At 37.3% G+C, this 19,865-nt stretch overlaps 1 protein-coding gene across 2 annotated transcripts in view; it reads right to left on the bottom strand.

Annotated features, from left to right (window-relative positions):
• The window catches only part of LOC111865170 (protein vav), a 39,612-nt gene that overhangs the window by 1,675 nt on the left and 18,072 nt on the right, over positions 1-19,865 (bottom strand). For both annotated transcript variants that reach the window (XM_023852960.2, XM_023852961.2), the window contains exons 6-16: positions 17,612-17,815; positions 15,344-15,463; positions 14,603-14,719; positions 14,405-14,520; positions 14,216-14,264; positions 10,759-10,961; positions 9,999-10,116; positions 8,508-8,668; positions 7,019-7,150; positions 4,400-4,549; positions 1,173-1,341 (exon numbers count right to left, since the gene is read on the bottom strand). In XM_023852960.2, the coding sequence (XP_023708728.1) occupies positions 1,173-1,341; positions 4,400-4,549; positions 7,019-7,150; positions 8,508-8,668; positions 9,999-10,116; positions 10,759-10,961; positions 14,216-14,264; positions 14,405-14,520; positions 14,603-14,719; positions 15,344-15,463; positions 17,612-17,815 (1,539 nt within the window). The remainder of the gene's footprint in view (positions 1-1,172; positions 1,342-4,399; positions 4,550-7,018; positions 7,151-8,507; positions 8,669-9,998; positions 10,117-10,758; positions 10,962-14,215; positions 14,265-14,404; positions 14,521-14,602; positions 14,720-15,343; positions 15,464-17,611; positions 17,816-19,865) is intronic.

The following is a 19,865-nucleotide window of genomic DNA, read 5'->3' as shown; positions in this document are numbered from 1 at the left end:
GCCATAAGCCAACCAGTTTACTCATTAAATGTAACCCTCCTACAGATTAGCAGACATAAATTCAAAACTGTGCACTGATTTATCTGAGAACATGACTGGAAGGTAAGATTCCATTTACTTCAAATATAACAATCCAAGCAAACACACCATGTTTCTAAGTCTTGGGAATTCCATCTATTTTTAGATAAAGCACTGAGCATATTAATACTGAATACTGCAGAATTAAGTAATAAGCAATTTAACGTTCAACAGTTACAAAAATAAAAAGTATATTCGTAATAAAATTATGAGTTACATCCATTCAAGAACTGTCTCCTTTCATATGGTTCAGAACCGTTATCATTCCATCTCCCACCTGAAAACCTACTGGTTAAAATATAGAAAATTATAATTTTACTTGTTTTATGAGAAAGTGAAATCCAATCCCTCACCCAAAGGGAAGAACAGTGATTCAGGGTGTATGAGAACATGGCATTCAAAATATTTGGACCTAACATAGAGATGTAACACAAGGACAGAGAAAATGCTATATTCAGGAGTTTTATGACCTGTACTTTTACCCACATGAAATTTGTTAAAATCACAGCCCCCTGACTGTCACAACTTGCAGTAGTGGACCTACACCTACTGTGCCATGACAAAACAAACGGCATTATTTGTTAATATTTATCTAATACGAGTGACCAATAATTTTTTTAAGATAAAGTCAACTGAGATGTCAAGGTATTACCTTGGCTTCAGAATGGCTGGTCTCAGCCAAAATTCAGATATCTCCCATATACATGGTAAAAGTACAGCTGTCCCTATGCTTAATTAGTTCAGCACTATGCCATGAAGACATATGGGAAAATGGAGATATGCTCCACTTTTCTTGACCTTCGTTCTAGGAGGTGGGCGGTTAGCTTCATGCCCCTTCTGCTTTACCCCCATGGAAGGAGCCCTCAGTACCCACTGGATACATGGCTCGGTGGGCCCTAGAGGCAGTCTGGATACTGTGAAAAAGAGAAAAAACTTGCACTGCTGGGAATAGAACCCGAGCTGTCCAGCCTGTAGCCTGTCGCTATACTGACTGAGCTATCCCAACATACACATGGTAGATGCAATACTAATACCAACCCACCACCCTTGTGGTCAAAATCAAAGGACAAATAAAATTCATTGTGTTTACTTACTCTGTCCTGTATCTTGCCTTTCCACCAGCCGTTGTAGACACCGTCTTTGCTCAGAACAGTCACCTGGCAACCTTTCCGGAGTGGCAACTGATTGTTTTCAGCTGGGTTAAAGTCAAACTCAGCAACAGCAATTATTTGGCTAAAAGGCCATTTCAGCTTAACATCCAACCTGTGCAAAAAAATTAAATTCTACATATCCTAACAAATATGAAAAGAAAAAAAAATATGAGGGCTGCTTAGAAAGTAACCTCCAGTGAACTGTTAACAAAACAATCAATGAGAAAAAAATATGTCATACTTAAGGTACTTCTCAAAGTAGTCACTGATGAAACTGAGACACCTGTTGTATCGCGGACAAAGTTTTTGTATGCCTGTAAGTCTACCACCTGCAAGCACAGCCACATTTTGACACCTTCCATCTAACTCCTCATTATTGCTGTAGCGCTGTGAACCAAACCAGTTCTTCAGGCAGGTAAACAGGTAGTAGTCACTTGGAGCAAGATCACGGCTGTAAGAACGGTGGCCAAACATCTTCCAGTTGAAACACTCCAGCAGTGCTCGTATGCAAGCACAGGTATGTGCATGCACACTGTCATGGAGAAGCACTGCAATGGATGTCAGCAATACATGCCTTTTGTCCTGAATGGTACTACGCAGTTTTATTAGTGTTTCACAATACACTTCTGACATTACCGTGGTCCCCTGTTGCATGAATTCCACCATCAGCACTCTGTTCCTGCCTCAAAAAACAGTTCCCAGAGCTCTCTAGCAGGCAGACAATGTTTGATTAAATTTTTTCAGCTTGTTTGGTGAATGTGTTTGCATCCACTGCTTTTACTGCTCTTTGGTTTCAACATTCACACATGAAAACCAGGTTTCATCACCTGTTACTCATACAATGTGACTGAGAAATTCATCACCATCTTTATGGTATCGCTCTAAAAAAATCAAAGCCATTTTCTGCAATTTGTACACATCTGTGAGCATTTTCAGAAGCCATCTTGTGCAAAACTTGTGATAACCTAGCATAACTGTGATAATCTGGTAACGAACAGTGTGTGAAATTTGTAGAAATTCACATGAAATTTCTGCAATTGTGAAGTACTGTCTTTCACTAAATTTTTGGTCATCACTTTGAACAAGATGATCACTCTCTACAAATAGCCAGCTGACCACATCGCTCTTCACTGTGAGCATTTGTTCGCCCATCTTTGAACATTCTACATCACTGTCTTACAGTTCCTTTACTCATTACATTCTGGCAGTAAACCACATGTAATTCATGATTGATTTCCACAGCACTGATGTTTTTAGCGTGAAGTAAGCAAGTAACTGGGCAAATTTCACACCTGGTGGGATCATCAATTGCAGGACACATCATAACTTACTCTGTAAAGAACAAACACTGGGTGACCAGTTATGGCATGGTTTACAAGGCAATGAGTCACGTGATGCTACCTCCACTCCTCCTAAATGTAGGTTACTTTCCAAATAGCCCTCGTATATACTAACTCTGATATGATCCATACACTCAAATCTTATGTTATACTATAACAATAATTTACGTTTGTTCTCTGTTGTATGTAAATGTTTCTCATGTTTTTATTAATTACATATACACAAGTCTGATCCATTGATAGCATGCATATATGCTACACCATGGGGGGAGGGGGGGGAAACCCATAGACCACTCTTTTATCTCTTCACCAATTACTTCTCACTCATCAACAAGATGATGAGTGTATGAGGTATTTCAGGAATCCTAAAGTGTATATCCTGTTCCACATACTGCATTATGACTTGAAGATACCTTCAAAAATCAGAGAAACACATTACATTCTGGAAGAAATTTGATTTTCTTTGGATTCTTTATGCCAAGCTTGGTTTGTAGTTTCGTAACAATCTAACTACACTATGCAGGGTGATTTCTGAAAAGCTGAGAGTTCGTCAACTGGCCCAGAAATTTTCTTTTACAGGATGTAACGATTTATTACTGTGTTCGCAGTAACCCATTACTGGACCTTATCCAGAGCCATCCAGTTTACACCCAAGTACCCTTTTCCTCTATTGTCTATTTTAATGCTAACCTACCGTTCATGCTTATCCCAAACGGTCTCTTCCTTCAGATTTTGTTTCGACTAAAATTGTATATGAATTTCTCATCTCCCCCCATGCATATAACATATCCCACCCATTTCACCTTCCTTTACTTAATCACGGTAACAATATTATGTTTCAAAACAAACTATATTCACTTTAACCATGAAAGTGACAGTTAACTATTCTCTTACATCTAAAGGTTTTTCTAGTTGTGCAACTGTTCATTACTCATGAACTGAGCATTTTAAGTTGTATGTTCTGAAAATGAAGTTTCCCTTATCTGCCTGCCACTTTAAAGATTTAAACTTCTCCTTCTTGTGGCTTGTAGAACTACAGTATTTTAAAATAAAATTAACTGTGTGTTTAAGCATGGGACTGAAGATGTCTTGAAGATTTTATTAATTTTATGTTAATTTTAACATTTCATTGTACAATATTTGGTGGGGTAAAAATTAATGCAAATTTTGTTCGTCTAACATTAATTTTATCTGTTGGTAGCCTACTGAGGTAACAATATGAAACCTGGGAAGAGGAGAAACTGAGCAAGACTTAACAAAATAAATAAACACACAGACAATAAGACCACATACTTCATCCATAAAGAACTGATCTTGCTCTCCATTCAGTCATCATTTCTTTCTCAAGGTTCCCCGAAAATATCCAATAATGTCTAGGGCTTGAAATATCAGAGGTGTTATGGTAATGACATGGTAATTAATGAGACCATACTGTGCACTGCTACCAAGTATAATTAGAATGATCAAGTCAAGGAGGATGAGGTGGGCAGGGCATGTAGCATGAATGGGGGACGACGGATGCATATAGGATGTTGGTGGGAAAGCCAGAAGGAAACAGACCACTGGGAAGATCAAGGCGTAGGTGGGTGGACAATATTAAAATGGATCTTAGAGAGACAGGATGGGATGGTATGGATTACATTGATCTGGCTCAGGATAGGGACCAGTGAAGGGCTCCTGTGAACACGGTAATGAACCTTCGGGTTCCATAAAATGCTGGGAAATTCTTGAGTAGCTGCAGAATTGGCAGCTCCTCCAGAAGGGCTCAGCTCCATGAGTAAGTAAGTAAGTAAGTAAGTAAGTAAGTAAGTACTGTGGACTGCTACATACCCAACAAAATTTTCACTTAAACTGGCCTGTTCATAATAGGCGATGAGTTCCATTATACTCTTGAAGAAGCGTGACTCTGACAGGTAATACTGGGGAACTCCTCCCATATGTTTCTCATATACCTTCATATGCTTCACCCTGTCATCTGTCCTGAAATATTTTCAGTTCAAACATTAACAGATATATTAAAAATAAAAATATATTTTTACAGAAGGCATGTCTGAGGCTGAACCTGAATGAGTTCCGGATCTACATGAACACTAATATCATATTCTGCACATCCAAATGCAAACAAAAAAGTGAGAAATAGTAAAAATTATGTATATTTAAGCAATATTTGAAACAGTTTCAGTCTCTAATGTACTACACAAAATTCTGAACACAAATCTTGGCTTTTATTCTCCACACTTGTGGCTGGTCCATATTGGCATTTCAGCAACACACAAACTGTTTTAGACAAAATGAACAAACTACATATTTCAACAGCCTAATAACGCAAAATATCAAATTACACTAAAATTTACAAAATGGCTGATGTCATATTTGGAAAAGTCTATTTATGACATTATGCAAATTAAACTTTTTAATTAATCAATATGACTAAAAGTAAAAAATGTCCAACTTACACAAGGACCTCTCAAACTGAATTTAACTAAAATTTCAATAACATGAAAAAGTGAATTTAAGACCTTACATTAAGCAGATTTTGTAATTGGTTAATACATTTACAAATCAAAATATCCATGTACTGTTATGCATTTATGAATTTATGTACTGTTATGAATTTCGATGAAGTTTTATTAATGATTTATGTAAAAGATTAGTCACAACCTTACACGAAGTAGGCTTTGCTGTGGATTAGCATGATTTAAAATCAGAACTGCCTGACAACTGTTAAGTTGTGTAATGATTCAGATACTGATATTAGGTCATAGACAAATGGATACACATGACATCTACACAAGAGGTTCCTTCTTTTTTCTTTCTTTCATTTTTTAAACCTTCTAATAAAGAAAACATAAAGAGCATGCCCCTACAATAAAACTGCTGATTACAGTGACTGTACAGTTAATGACAAATATAGTAAGGGAATACCGCGATTCAAATCATGTTCAAGGAAAGGTCTGCATTTACGTGTGATGTGTTATCCTGTGCAGGCACAGGGCTTGCAATGGGCTGATCCCTCATCCAAGGTGTCTTACAAGATATCTAAGTCACAGTCTCATAATTAATTCTTAAGTGGAACAGACAATAAAGCCTAACCTGTGAAAGCAGGGGCTCTAAAAAATTATGGACTTGTTGACATCTCTGTAAATTAACATGGATCCTACAAAACTTCCGTCATTTCATTCACCTCTACATGATAGCATACCTGGAAAAATTCTTACATGACTCTTCAAAATTTTTAAAATGTATCTACTAACAAAATTCCATCAAATGATGGAGAGTTAGTGAGCAGGAACTGGAAAGGTTGAGGAAGGAAATGGGCATGGCCTAATATGATGCACTACTCCAATAAACTGAAGAAAACCACAAAACCATCCAAAAACAGTCAAAATCTGGGCAGATATTTCAACCCAGGACCTCCTGAAAATAATGGAGGAGTTCTACTAGTCAACTACAACATCCAGTGAGGTCACGTATCAAAGACTTGACCTTATACACAATCTCTCATTTCCTAATTCAGTATGTTTCCCTTGTCTACTGACAGTGAATTCATGGTTGGAAAGCATTTTATATTGTATCTGGCTCACAGAATACCTAATTTCATGAATATCTGGTTAATTCTTGCTGCAGAATGTTTTGTAACATTATGAGACGTTGCCAGTAGCAAACTGCATTATATTTACAGCTCCTTTGATATGTACACAGGTAAGAATCATTCCCCTAACCAGAGTAGGAAATATAGACTTATGGACTTCATCTTCAATTAGGTCAGAGCTCCTTCACTGATAAAGTTCATATCATTACTTTTTAGGCATATAACTGCCTTCTTCATATAATGTGTAGAGTCACTGGCAGTCATATTGCCTCCAAATACTTCTGTAACTAGTGGGACAGTGCTTATAAGTTGCTCTGGAATAGCAACAATTTCGCTGTCTAAATACACATGGACCACTTCACTACCTGTTGCAATATTATCTTACTGATACCCAACTATCAGTGACCTAAACAGAGGTCTACAATTAACAAATCTCTAGATTTTATGTTATTTACATAATACTGAGTTGTATTCATGTTCTTAGAATAAGAAGTGACTTTCTCTGTAAATAAATATAGAAAATATGAGATATGTATTATTATTTTTAATTTTCCATTGATTTCAGTGGGGTTTCTAATACTTAGACAAAGATAAAAATGCAAATGAAGGAAAATTTGATATGTTGTAGCCCTGTTAGGAAGAATAATGTAACATGCTACTTACTTTAAACTGAGAGCATAAACAGTTTCATTGGCGTGAGCACGTCCCTGGGGTCGGATTCTTAACAAATATGTGCCACTGTTTTTCCATTGATTTCAGTGGGGTTTCTAATACTTAGACAAAGATAAAAATGCAAATGAAGGAAAATTTGATATGTTGTAGCCCTGTTAGGAAGAATAATGTAACATGCTACTTACTTTAAACTGAGAGCATAAACAGTTTCATTTGGGTGAGTAGGTCCCTGGGGTCGGATTCTTAACAAATATGTGCCATTTGCATGTTTATCCAGCAGATCCGTGGCCTTCTCTCGGCCCATTTCACCAACAAACCTGTACAAAATACAAATTATGTGTATATAGTACACTTGAAACAGTTTGTGATAAAAGAAAGTAAATGTATAAGGCAACAGTGCCATACCTAAAAATTTGCATTTCATAAGGTATCATACTAACACTAAACTATTTAGAAGCTGTAATAGTTAAGATTCTCATTAACATTACTGCCACACACACACACACACACACAGTTTTCCAGTTCTCAATTTCCTAAATACAATAGTTCTAATATTAGTACGTTTTAAAAATTTAACAAACATAATAATGTTTCTACTTTTCAGATAAATTCTGTAATGAAACAACATCCATCAGACAAAAATCTCCTTTGCTATCATTCATCCACAGTGAATCATGCACAAAGTATAAATATTATTTGGAAAAATTCTCATACCAATATTCTACAAATATGTGAATTCTGACATATGCCACAGTTGTCGAACATCATTTAGTTTGTGGATACACAGCAAACTTCTGTGATGACTGCTAACACTTAGAGACTATGGTCATAGTAGCACAACAGGTGTCCATGTGTCCTGACAGCCTACTGTCATACACATGTATTGAAAAATAAAAACAAACGGGAGACCAACTGCAAATGTGCATGATGACTGCTGACTATTTAAAGGTAGTTTCAATATTTTTCAAGATGTGTGATGATGAAAGCCCAATAAATATGGTAAAAGGGAAAGCTGTCCCTGTGCTTAATGAAGGTGTATGGGGAGTGGATATATAGATCCACATTTTCTTGACCTCGACATTAGCTGGAGGGGGGTGGTCAGCTTCACGTCCCAGCCACTTTGCCCCCATGGAAAGAGCCCCCCTGTAAGCATTGGACAGGAGGTTGCATGGATGCCCCAGCCAGTCTGGAAGATGTGGAGAAGAAAAAATTCTTGACCCTACTGTGACTCGAACTCTGACCTCTTGACTGTCCAGCCCATAGCCAGTCACTATACCAACTGCCGATAAATATAGTACTAATAAATTACAATATAGCTACATTACAATATTTTATTTCTGGGGTATGCAACATGTACAGAATGTAAAAGTACCAGATTCGCTGTATGCCAGTACAAAAATTAGATAGCTGCTGCAAAATACCTTATGAAGACATGTAAATATAAGATGTAAGCATAGTATTTTGCATTAATGTGCTTCTGATAAGAACAAGAAATTCTAACTGCCAGTTCCCATCAAACTCAAAGTCTGACTTAAAAGGAAACATCTGTGTTCTTGTGTGTCAAACATGCTTATTTAGAATATATATTTACATGTGTATGAGTGAAAATTCCAAAGTTACATATGAAGCACACATAATCTGTTCCAAGTTATAATAAAAAAAAATGAAACTCACCATACATATTTTCCAAAGATGGGGTCTGGCCATGGATCTGGAGGAGATGGTGCAGGCCTCTGGTGAGGCCGAGGTGGAGGAATAGGAGGCTGTCCACAGCGCCCAGAGTACTGAATGCATGTCTTGTGACTTGCAATGGAACACTTGTCGCACCTGTAACCCTACACAAACACAAATTCATAGTATTTATTGTTTAACTGGCATAACATTTCATATGAAATCAACACATGAATCATAACACCACTGACTCTGTCATAGAAACGATATCAAATGAAAGCTTCAATTTTAAGAAGTCCTTGAGATTATGAATATTTCCTTATAATCCTGCTGTTCATTACAAACACAGGGGGTGTACTGCTCCTGTAAGGTAAAAAACTGATGGACTGTATAATGGCAGAAGAGGAATTCATACAATACACATATAAACCTGTTACATGACTTCAGAAAGGAATGAAAGACTGACAGACAGACACAACAGATATGTGAAAATCAAAAGACAAAAGTAACTCTTGCACCATATAAATAAGACAGGCAGAGGTACTATTATGCCAAATGTGTCCTACATCTGTTGAAACACCTAAAAATGGGCAGAAACAAGAAGCTGTGTATTATTACCACGTAAGGGAAACATAAGTCTATATTTTACACAGCCATTCTTATGAGCAAAGAAAAAGCCAGAGCCTTGTAACAAGTTTCAAGTAGCTCAGCTTAATTACAAAAAAATCAATTATGATGCAGGGGTCTGGCATGGATACATACACACAGAATGCTGTACAAAGAAAGCAAGCAAAGTCTCAAACTGTTTAGACCTGAGAAAAAATATACTGATTCAAACACTGATATTTCAGTCCCAGACTTGAAAAGTATTGAGTTCTAGCTTTGCATAGTAGCAAACAATCTAACTCATCCTCCTTGATCTGCTCATTTCGATAACATCTAGCAAGAAGTACAAGTAATACATCATTCTCTCCAGCCTCCTGTTACTTCCTCTCTCTTAGGTCCAAATATTCTCCTCAGCACCCTGTTCCCAAATGTTCTCACTCTATATTCGTCCTTTAACGTGAGAGACAAACTTTCACTCCCACCCGAAAAAAGAGTGAATTAGAGTTTTACAAATGGTTGGTTGTGCTAGCACAGATCAACTAATCACCAACCTCTGTTTCTTCCCTTATCTGCTCATGGCAAAAAAGAACTAGATACAGACTGATGTTTTTGAAAATACAACTAATAAAAATCTGTCAAAGTATCTAACATTAAAAGGCACTTAGTACAGTGTGAAAAAGTTGCTGATATTATAAATTGTGATTCCATTGCAAACTTAGTCTAGCATAAAAAAGTTTATTCTCATTGGGATTCTCAAAATTCTGCCAAATTCTTGCCCTGATCTTATCTTCAGCTGGAGAGTTACGCTTTCATACATGCCTAATCTTCTTCCTTTCATAAATCACCTCAAAGTATATAAAGATCATACGATGCCAATATTTCACTTACTTGAAATATTGTCCCTTTTAAAAATTTGCTACAATGGCTACAGGTTGTGGGCTTGTCAAATGTGTGCATCACAAACTTGTGGTCAGTTTTTTTGCAGCCACTTGGTTCAATGTTATCCCTGAACAAAAGACAATGATTAATATATGATTCAACCAGAAACCAATTGTGAAATTCCTGAAAACACTAAAAGTACATACAATTTGAGTCTGAGTTACATAAAAATTCTTTTACATGCATCTAAAATTATTAAATAAATTTTAGATACAAAACAGAAAATCTAAAAGTCATCTGTGGTACAAATGTCAAAATGCTAACTGATTTACAATAAGTATTTCAACATCTGATATAAAATTTTCCCAACAATTCTATGAATGTTATATTTTAGCGTCCTGTTGCACTGATTTAAGTCCATGATTTATTTAATNTTTAAGTCAGTGCAACAGGACGCTAAAATATAACATTAGTAATAGTAGTCATACTAGAAGCGTATACCAATACATGAATTGTAAACGTAAACTATTACATTGCAATGCCAATATAAATTTTAATAATGAACATGGCATGCAATGAACTGGTTTGACGTGGATAAGTAAGCACCTGAAGATGGCATTATTATGCCGAAACATGTAGTGCGAGGGAGAGAAGGAGAAAAATGAGTGTATGCACTGCAAGACGGATTAAATAAATTCTATGAAACCGAATCATGACTGTACTCATTGGAGCTGTAATAAAATACCAACTGATTGCAACATATACTCACAGAGCCTCCTGGATAGCCTTAATCCATTTGCGTTTAAGCTCATCTGTGCGAGCATACATGGTATATGCTGTTCGTTCACTCTTCCTCACTAAGAACCATTGGAAGCTCCATCGTGTATCTTTAGTCATAACTCGGCGATTACTATTATCTTCCACTTTGTACTCTGACAGACGAAGAGACTCTCTATAGCTGTACTGATCTCCCTGTACCAAGATACAAGTCAAACATAAAAATGAACCTTGGGACATAAAGGCTACCTCACTAGTAACAAATGCAGTCATTTTTCCCAGTTACAATCTAAATAAAAAAAAGTACCTCTTCTCCTTCAATATCACACAAGCTACAATCATTATTTTAGAAACATCTCACTGTATGCTGCTAGGTAACATAATATAATCAAAGGAGCAATACATTTTATATACAGGTAGTGTATAATCTGTGACCACACAGTCTAAGACATGAGATGTCTTGGCCTGCTCAAACGCTGGGATCGTGGGTTCGAATCCCTCTCAAAGAACAGATGGTCTATAAGATTAAGAAACTGAAGTGAAATGGCACTTCACAGTGCACTATGCTTCAGGGCGAGCAGCAGGAATTAAATAATGACGATGATGATAACAATAATAATAATAATAATAATAACAACAACAACAATAATCATCATCTGTTGCAGCACAAAAGGTGTGGACAGTGGTAATATTCTCTTCATATTCCCAGTAAATTAGCTGTTAAAGATGTTTCAAAACAGAAGAGTTCAATATTTTAGCCTTCAAAAGTGCTATCATTCATATAATATTTTTCTCTTTCAATATGCCTTTTTCCAGCCTGCTCTACAGTGGGTGTTTTGTAAAATCTATGCTTGCTGAACTGTGTACTTGTTATCTGTCTCTTTCATGGCAGAAGAGGATGCAACCCACTGTCTTACAGAAACATTTTAATTAATATCAATCTTCTTTCAAAAATTCACCAAGCTTCATTTGTCTAAAAAAATGCTGTGTGTATGCATATATATTGTGATGTATTTGCACTGTGCAGGACACCCCCCCTTCCAGCAGTGATGAAACAGCATCAGAGCAACTGCCGCTGCTATGGTAACAGGCCAGTCAACACTCTGTCCCCCTCCCCCGCAGTGAAGTAACAGGGGACACTACGGTTACTACGCAGCAATAAACAACTCTCGGCAGCGTTCCCCAGCAACGCCTGTAAACACGACATTACGCAACAGTGGTAGCTATCACGTGACTGTTTTCTGTGTTGTCAGTGCGGAAGCTACATAACAGGAGAATTACCAGAGTAACCGGTCAGTTGCAGGCTAGCATTCGCTGGAGTGAGTTGAAGTCCATTGTTATTGAGTTGTATTGAGTGAATGGCAGTGACTCCAGCAGGAGAAGTGTGATACTGCATATGGCAGTACTTGTGAAATTGTGAATTGTGTAACTGTTCAATAAATTCATTATATCCAAAAAGGCGTGAAGTTATTTGTCACGTAACATATACCCAACACGTGACAATATATATTATTGTACATTTACAGATTCAATGGCTTGAAAAATGTCTTTATAATTTTCACACTTTCTATATAATTCCTTTTGACACTCATGTATTCTTTCCTCAATAACATGACCAGATTACATATAAGTTCAAGAGTCTTTACACAGAAATTTGCCATTACATTCATTGGACAATCATTTCACACTTCAAGCCATCAAACCCACTGAGTAGGGGTTAGACACTGACTTGACTTTGAACATAACTCCCTAAAAGTACATCAGAAGACCTATAAGGCCATTACTCATGGCATCCTTGGCCAAGTCCCATGCATGCGAACATGTGCACACAGAGACAGACACATACACAGAGTTTTATGGATCAATGTTCCAACTGAAAACTTAATGGGTCAATCAGTCTTTTGAAGCAAATATTTAAGTGTGCACGCTTCCTTCATAATAACCTTGCATGGATATTCAATCACTGAATTTATATGTATCAAGTTTATTCAGTATATGCAAGAAAAAGGAAATCCCGTGAATAAAACAAAATCTGACGCAACAAGCTGGTGATCATGCTGCAAAATTGCTGCCCTAGACAAAAATATTAACTTGTTTCAGCATTTTCTTGCTCTTTGGATAATGGCTTGAAATAATTTGACATAATGATGGTGATTATTGATGGTTATCACTATACTGACTAAATGAAGATCAAAACTTAACCTAAATTTGAACCTAACCCTATATGTTGATAGAAGAATATCCCAGCCAGCTTTTCTGCTTATGCCAGCCATTTAAACCTGCTGTGACATAATTTGGCTGGCATTTGCTCATGACAGTGTTTCTTTGTAATTATCTGTCAAAACATAAGCTGTGGGGTCAACAAGGCATGCCTGAAAGTTCAGAAAGTAACACTCTAATCTCTCTGTTGGCAAAAACTTGCAATATAAAGGCTACACTATTTTAAAATGATCAAAATATTTCCCAGACTGAATGTCATCTTGCCTCATTGTCAGACTTGATATTCCAATCAAAGGTATTAAGTAGACACACATGCCAACTTGCTACACTATGCACTAACAGCAGCTATTAGAGCATCCAATTCTGTATCCATTTGGTGGCAATTTGAATTGGTTTATCCTGGTCCATCACACTAGCAATATATGTAAGGTTATCAACTCTGTCCAGTGTGATTGATAAAATAAAGGACACAAACCAAATTGGTTCTAAATTTTAGCAAAGTCTTTTTAAACCATGCTTGTAAAGTAAAGTAAAGTAAAGTAATGTAAAGTACAGTAAAGGTATCCCTGTAACATGCCATGGAGGCCCATAGGGTTGTGAGACGTTGAGGTTCCCACATTTTCTAGACAATTGGCTCATAGATGGGGGCAAGGTTGTTAGCCCTATTCGCCGGCCGCCCTTTACACCCAAGAATATTCCTGGTACTCATTTCTGTTAGAGCCTGAGTCAACCTCAGGGCCATAGTGTGCCTGAAGGATTAGGTAAATTGAAAAATCCAATAACCTCATCAGGATTCGATCCCGCGACCTTCCGGCTTGTAGCACAGTGCCTCAACCAACTACGCTACCACGTGCCCCAAACCACATTTGTAAACAGACTAATTGTAATAGTTCATAAACATTTGAATGTATTCATGCAGGGCACTGTAGTTGTTAAAGCATCAGATGATGTGATGGCATTGTGATGATACTGTTATGTATATATTGATACTGACCAATACTGTAATAGCGGTTTCCGCCTGTATTGATATATCCTTCTGAAGATGGTCTCTAAGACTGAAACATGTCAAGGGTGAAAGATTAAAAAAGAGAGAAAGAATAAAACATTTTATCGGTCACACCGGACAGAGTTGATAACCTTTTAGAAGTTAGCAAGATCACTATACAGACAGCATTTGTCACATGAGAGCTATATGAAGGTTTGTAAGCCAGGGGTATCATTAAACTTACCCTTACAGATTTACACATCAGCATGACTTGATCAAAAATGAATACATATCTGAAACAAAACAGAACATACAATGAAAAAGCATCTGATGATGGCCGATATCTGATCCAAGTGTTAAGGCAAGAGGTAACCAACAAACTTAACAAAACTCTCAGTAGAGATAGCACACAAAATGTCTTGCCAATACAGACCTCACTTTGATCTTCTGGTCATCATGAGCCTTTATCCGTAGCTCTCCATCCTTCAGCAGGCGACCATAGTCTTTCAATTCTGTATTTTCAGGCATGTCCCAGTCTATTATACTTTCCTGTGAACAGTTTAATTAATGTCATACTGATCTGAAGATACAGCCTTCTAGAAAAATGCCTGAAACATGATCTGTTCTATACCTGAATGGATCGCATGATTTGCAGTGTGTCACTGTCTCGCTTTACATCATTTATGTACTGAGCAACATCTACCATGGCTTCTTTAGCTCGCTCCAGACCCCGGTAGTCCTCATGATTCTATAAATAAAACAGTGAGTAACTGCAGCACATACACAAATGAACTCCGTGGCCTGTAGTCCACAAGCGAACTATACTGACTGAGCAACCACCGCTTGACGGTGAAGTTAGTGGCAACTTTAGTGCATAGAGGGTGTTACATGGCCATTAATCTCAGTTTTCTAGACTGGAGCCGCTAGTTCCTTGAAATACAAGGGTCGTACTGAAAGTCATGAGCAAACCCCAGGGCCATAGTGACATTATTTCATAAATATGGAGTAAATTAAATTAAATTAAAAGTGAGGGTGTAAAGTGATCCCTGAAATATGACTGTCTATGATCTACTGTGCACCCCCTTTTACAGATTAGCACTCTATTAGCCCCATGTTATGAATGAAGTGCAATACTTTGCTTCACAGTGCTTACCAACATAAACTTGGCCTCATGCAATGCAATACCAGATCAGGGAATCTTAATTCAGTTAGAATCTCAGTCACACTGGATGTGTGAGGTTGTTTCATTTTCAAGAATCTAAGATTTATCAGTACTTAACTTTTGATGTGCCTGATATTTTAAAACATCACACAAATTTCTTGGTAATAACAACAGCATTCATTGTGATAAGGGATGTGCTACTGTACTCACAGGTAGTGTTTCACTGATAAGCTTATCCAGAAGTAAATGGTATTTCAATATCCTCTGCATTGGAACTGAGAGGATATCACGCAACTTGAACTTGCCATTATTAGCATCCTGTTGACATCTCTGCAACATGAAACAATGCATATCTGTTGAAACACCTTGCACACTTCTAAAAGACAAAGCTAGCTGGTTCCTATTCAACTGTTGTCCTAATCTGTCACTATTAGACTCAGTATTCAACTTGAAAAATCACTGGAAACAGGGAAACACAGAATTAAAGAATTACAATGAGGCATGTAGTTGCAGCTTTGTGTTCAACATTTTGCAACGTACTACTGAACAGTTTCTCTAATATGTGCCACAACACACTACTCACTTACTTACAAAGGCAGCAGCGGTCTCCGTAGTCTAGGGGTAACGTTCCCACCTAATGACTCAAGGTATGCGGGTTCAAAAACCCGGCGGAGGTCGTGGAATTTTTAAGGGCGAAAAATTTCAGGGGACAAGTCCTCCGGGAGGGACTTTAAGCCGTGGGTCCTGTGTCATACATTTACGGCATGTAAAGGAACCTCATGTCTCTAGGAGACCTCTGAGCTAAATTAGGCCAAAAAGTTTCCCGCCCAAGCAGTTTCCAATGCCTCCGGTAGATGGGGAAGTATTAGGTACCACTGCCAGAGGAGGGACGACCTCGCTGACAGAAAGGGACTAACTATTAGATACCACTGCCAAGTAGAGGGTAGAAACCTTGCTGGCAGAAAGGGGCTGATAGCGAGCACCAGTACCGGTAGGGGATGGAGACAGTAGAAATTAAAAAGGGGGACGTACACTAGACTATCAGTCACAGTGCATGGGGAAACCCACCCCCTCAATACTGAATAACTGAATACATAGGCAGCACTGTGGAATACTTTTTTTTTTATTTCTAAATTTGTTTTCCCTAACGTGAGAGAACTTGATACACAACTGATTTCCATAAGGGGAAAACCTGAAATACCGAACTGTTTGTTTATTACAGTAGCTCAGGTAACACCAAACATAACAGTTGACCAGTCAGCATTACTGCTCTTTATTTTATAGCTCCTGGCTTTGATTCTTGGCCTTGAGGTGCACTGGAAGGGTTCTTCATTGGTTTCTTCTGTCCCTGCAGTCAAATGATGGAATACCCCTCCACCCGCAGTGAGGTGAGACTCAGTCCCTTGCTACTCAGACCACAAAAAGGCCCACTGTGCCAACCAAAGATGAACACATGAGATGACAGCATTGGCAGAATGAAAACTGACACAGGTAACCAAAGTACTCTGAGAAAAACCTGCCCCAGTACCACCTTGTTCAGACTAAATCTGTCCAGAGATTGAACCAGGGCCTGTTGTGATAAATCAGTGACCAACAGCCTGAGCTATGATGTGGCTGTGGTATCTTAAAATAGGCCATGAAAACTACTACACTTCTTCTAAGCCACTATTCACAATCATACTCCCATATGAGCCTATGTAACTTACACAGTTGGCAAAGAATTCTTAAAGAGCTACAGAAAAAGAGAATAAGAGAGGGATAAATTGAAATAAATAAACATACCTTCAATAACATTCTCAAGATTCTGATTTTTCATTTCTTCTGAAAACTCACAGAAGTCAATAACACAATGAAATATCAAAGCAAACTAAATGAGATTGTCAGTGTGAACCAATTCATCAGCTTTAGTGTCATATCTACAAGAAAGTACAATGTGCTTAACAGAGCAGAAAAGAGTAAAACATGAAATAAAATGAAATAAAGAGGCAGCAACTCATATGGTTCTTAGATATGATTTAGAAATTTCAAGATTGTCTTATGTGTCATGATCTCTGTTCATTACTTTCTATGTTGTCCAGTTCATCCCAGACTAACTTCATAAAGTGTCAGATATCCAGTGGTTAAGTACATTGTCCAATTTTTAATTACTGTATTATTTTGAATATAAGATGCACATTTTACACATTTCCTCCAGTTGAAAAATTGAGGTGCATCTTCAATGCGAGGAATGTGTATCTTTTTTTTTTATTTTTTCCCCCCATAAAACCCACATTCAAAAACTGGATGCACCTTAAATTCAAGGGTGTCATAATATTTGAAGTAATAGAGTATTCACACTTCATTTTATTAACTAAATGGGCAATGACTGACTAATTCACTTATTAAGTGTATAGAGTTCAAAGAGTTCCTTAATATGTTCCAGCATTCAATGTTTTATCTCCCTAATGTTCTTCAAAAGTTATTACAAAAATCACTTACAATAACTTCCTGGTTGACAATCTGATTGCGGTTACATACATCCTGAACAAGAGCTTGAGCATATGTAAGGTTTGCACAATAATCGCCATAGATCAGGAACTTTTCCCTCCAATTGAGGAAAACTTCACTAAGACGAGTAGTGCTACCTGGAGCAACAGCTTTACGTAACTGACTGTGGAAACCAGCATGGATTTCAGATAGTTCCTGTTAAGACAAACATATCATATAACAGCATCAAATATATAGAGAAAGTGAGGAACAAACCGATATGTTCAGAAATGTGAAGAATAAAGAAACTAAATTATAATTTACTTAATAATTATATTTTTTAATCTCACATCCCACAATCCAAATGCATTCAATGTTGAAAATACAGATCACTAAAAAAGAAACAAGACTGACATGTGCATCTAAAGTAACTCCAATCAGACCAAATTTTAAACTCACCTAAAATTCTGTCATAATATAGCAGCAAATTTGGTCCTTCTTGTTCAGTTTTCATTCTTGATGCTTCAAAAATCTATTTGCACGCACAGACCAACAACTGCTAGAGTTGGGTTAAATGATTATGCCCAGAACGATCTCACAATTCGGAATGTATTTATGATATAATGGTATGAAAACAGTGTAAAGATATTATAGAAGGAAGTCCTGCCTAATGAACCTCCCTATACCATAAAGGAAACTGGGGAACACTATAATAATCTAGTCCCTTCAAGTCTGTATTTCAGCATCCTGTTACAAAACTTTAATTAAAACGTCTATGTTTCAACATGTTTCGGCCAAAGATGGCCATTTATGGCCGAAACATGTTGTGTTAAGTGTTAAATGGTGAATAAACAACTGTTGCATTATTGACGGACTGTGGATACATAGATGTTTTAACTAGTCCTTTCAAGTCCATCCAACAAGTTCTTACTAAATAAACAAAGCAATGAACATATTTATCAGAAGATGGAAGTTATTAATTAATGAACTCTGATGGTGATTTGAGAAACACATGGGTGTTCAGATGCGTTTGATACATTTTCCTTCCAGCAATGATCCAGGATTCTCCTCACGTACATCTCATCATCTAAACTCAGCCAACTCAATCAAGGTCACAAAACAACATACACTCAACTCTCGATTATCCGGGAGCGGATAAACCGGTTTCTGGTTTAACCAGGGCTTTTTTGAGGCTTATATGTTGTTTAATATTCATTCACTTTTGTTTCACATGGCGAGTTGTAACACTATTTTCACACTAGTGTGAACCGAGCTCTGCATTTTCTGGTCCTGTTATGCTAACACAATGTTCTAGGGTAGGGGTGAAAGAATGCAAGGATTTGTGGAAAGTTTCAAGGACAAATACACCGTCCCAGTTAGTCTCTTTGTATCGATCTTAAAGTGTGTTAGCAAAATGTCAGGGTGTAAAAGGAAGTGTGTTGTGTTACGTATTCAACAGAAACTTGAAATTATCAATCAGTTGGGAAAAAGAGGTGTAGTTAAACAATTAGCAATGCAATATGGTATTGGAGAACTAACTGTTCATGATTTGAAAAAACAAAAGAATCAATTTCCTTTGCTTCATCTTCTAATTCAAGTGGAATGAAGAAGAGAAAACCATGAAAAAATCAACATATGATGATCTCGACAAAGCAATGCTGATCTAGTTTAATCAACTAAGGGCACAGGGAACAACAATAACAGGAGCAGTTTGTGCTAAACAAGCAAAATTTTTTCCGAAGCACTTGAACTACAAGGAAGTTTTGACGCTTCTTCCGGTTGGCTAACACGTTTCAAGCAGCGTCATGGAATACGAGAAATTAGTATTCAAGGTGAGAAACTGTCAGGGGACTTGTCATCATCANNNNGCAAAGCGAAAAGACCACGCTCTTTTAAAGGAACAGTAGCTTCAAGTCTGCCTATCCATTATTTTAACCAGAAAGTAGCTTGGATGAATAGAGCGATATTTAAAGAATGGTTTGATTTTAAATTCGTGCCTCAAGTTTGTGACCATCTAAAATCCCAAGGCCTACCTGAGAAAGCTGTGTTCCTCATTGACAATGCGCCCTCACATCCTAACGGAAGTCTCCTGAGGTCAGATGATGGAAATATTTTTGTGAAATATTTTCCCGCTAATGTTACCGCACTTATCCAACCAATGGATCAAGGAGTTATCTCAAGTATGAAGAGAATCTACAGATCAAATTTGCTACAAAAGTACATCGATGAAGGCAATGATCTGACGTGTTTCTGGAAGTCCTTTTCA

The sequence above is a fragment of the Cryptotermes secundus genome, unplaced genomic scaffold, assembly GCF_002891405.2.
Source record: "Cryptotermes secundus unplaced genomic scaffold, Csec_1.0 scaffold178, whole genome shotgun sequence".
NCBI lineage: Eukaryota > Metazoa > Arthropoda > Insecta > Blattodea > Kalotermitidae > Cryptotermes > Cryptotermes secundus.
The sequence above is the reverse complement of the archived record's forward strand: the minus strand, read 5'-3'. Positions and strand labels throughout refer to the sequence as shown.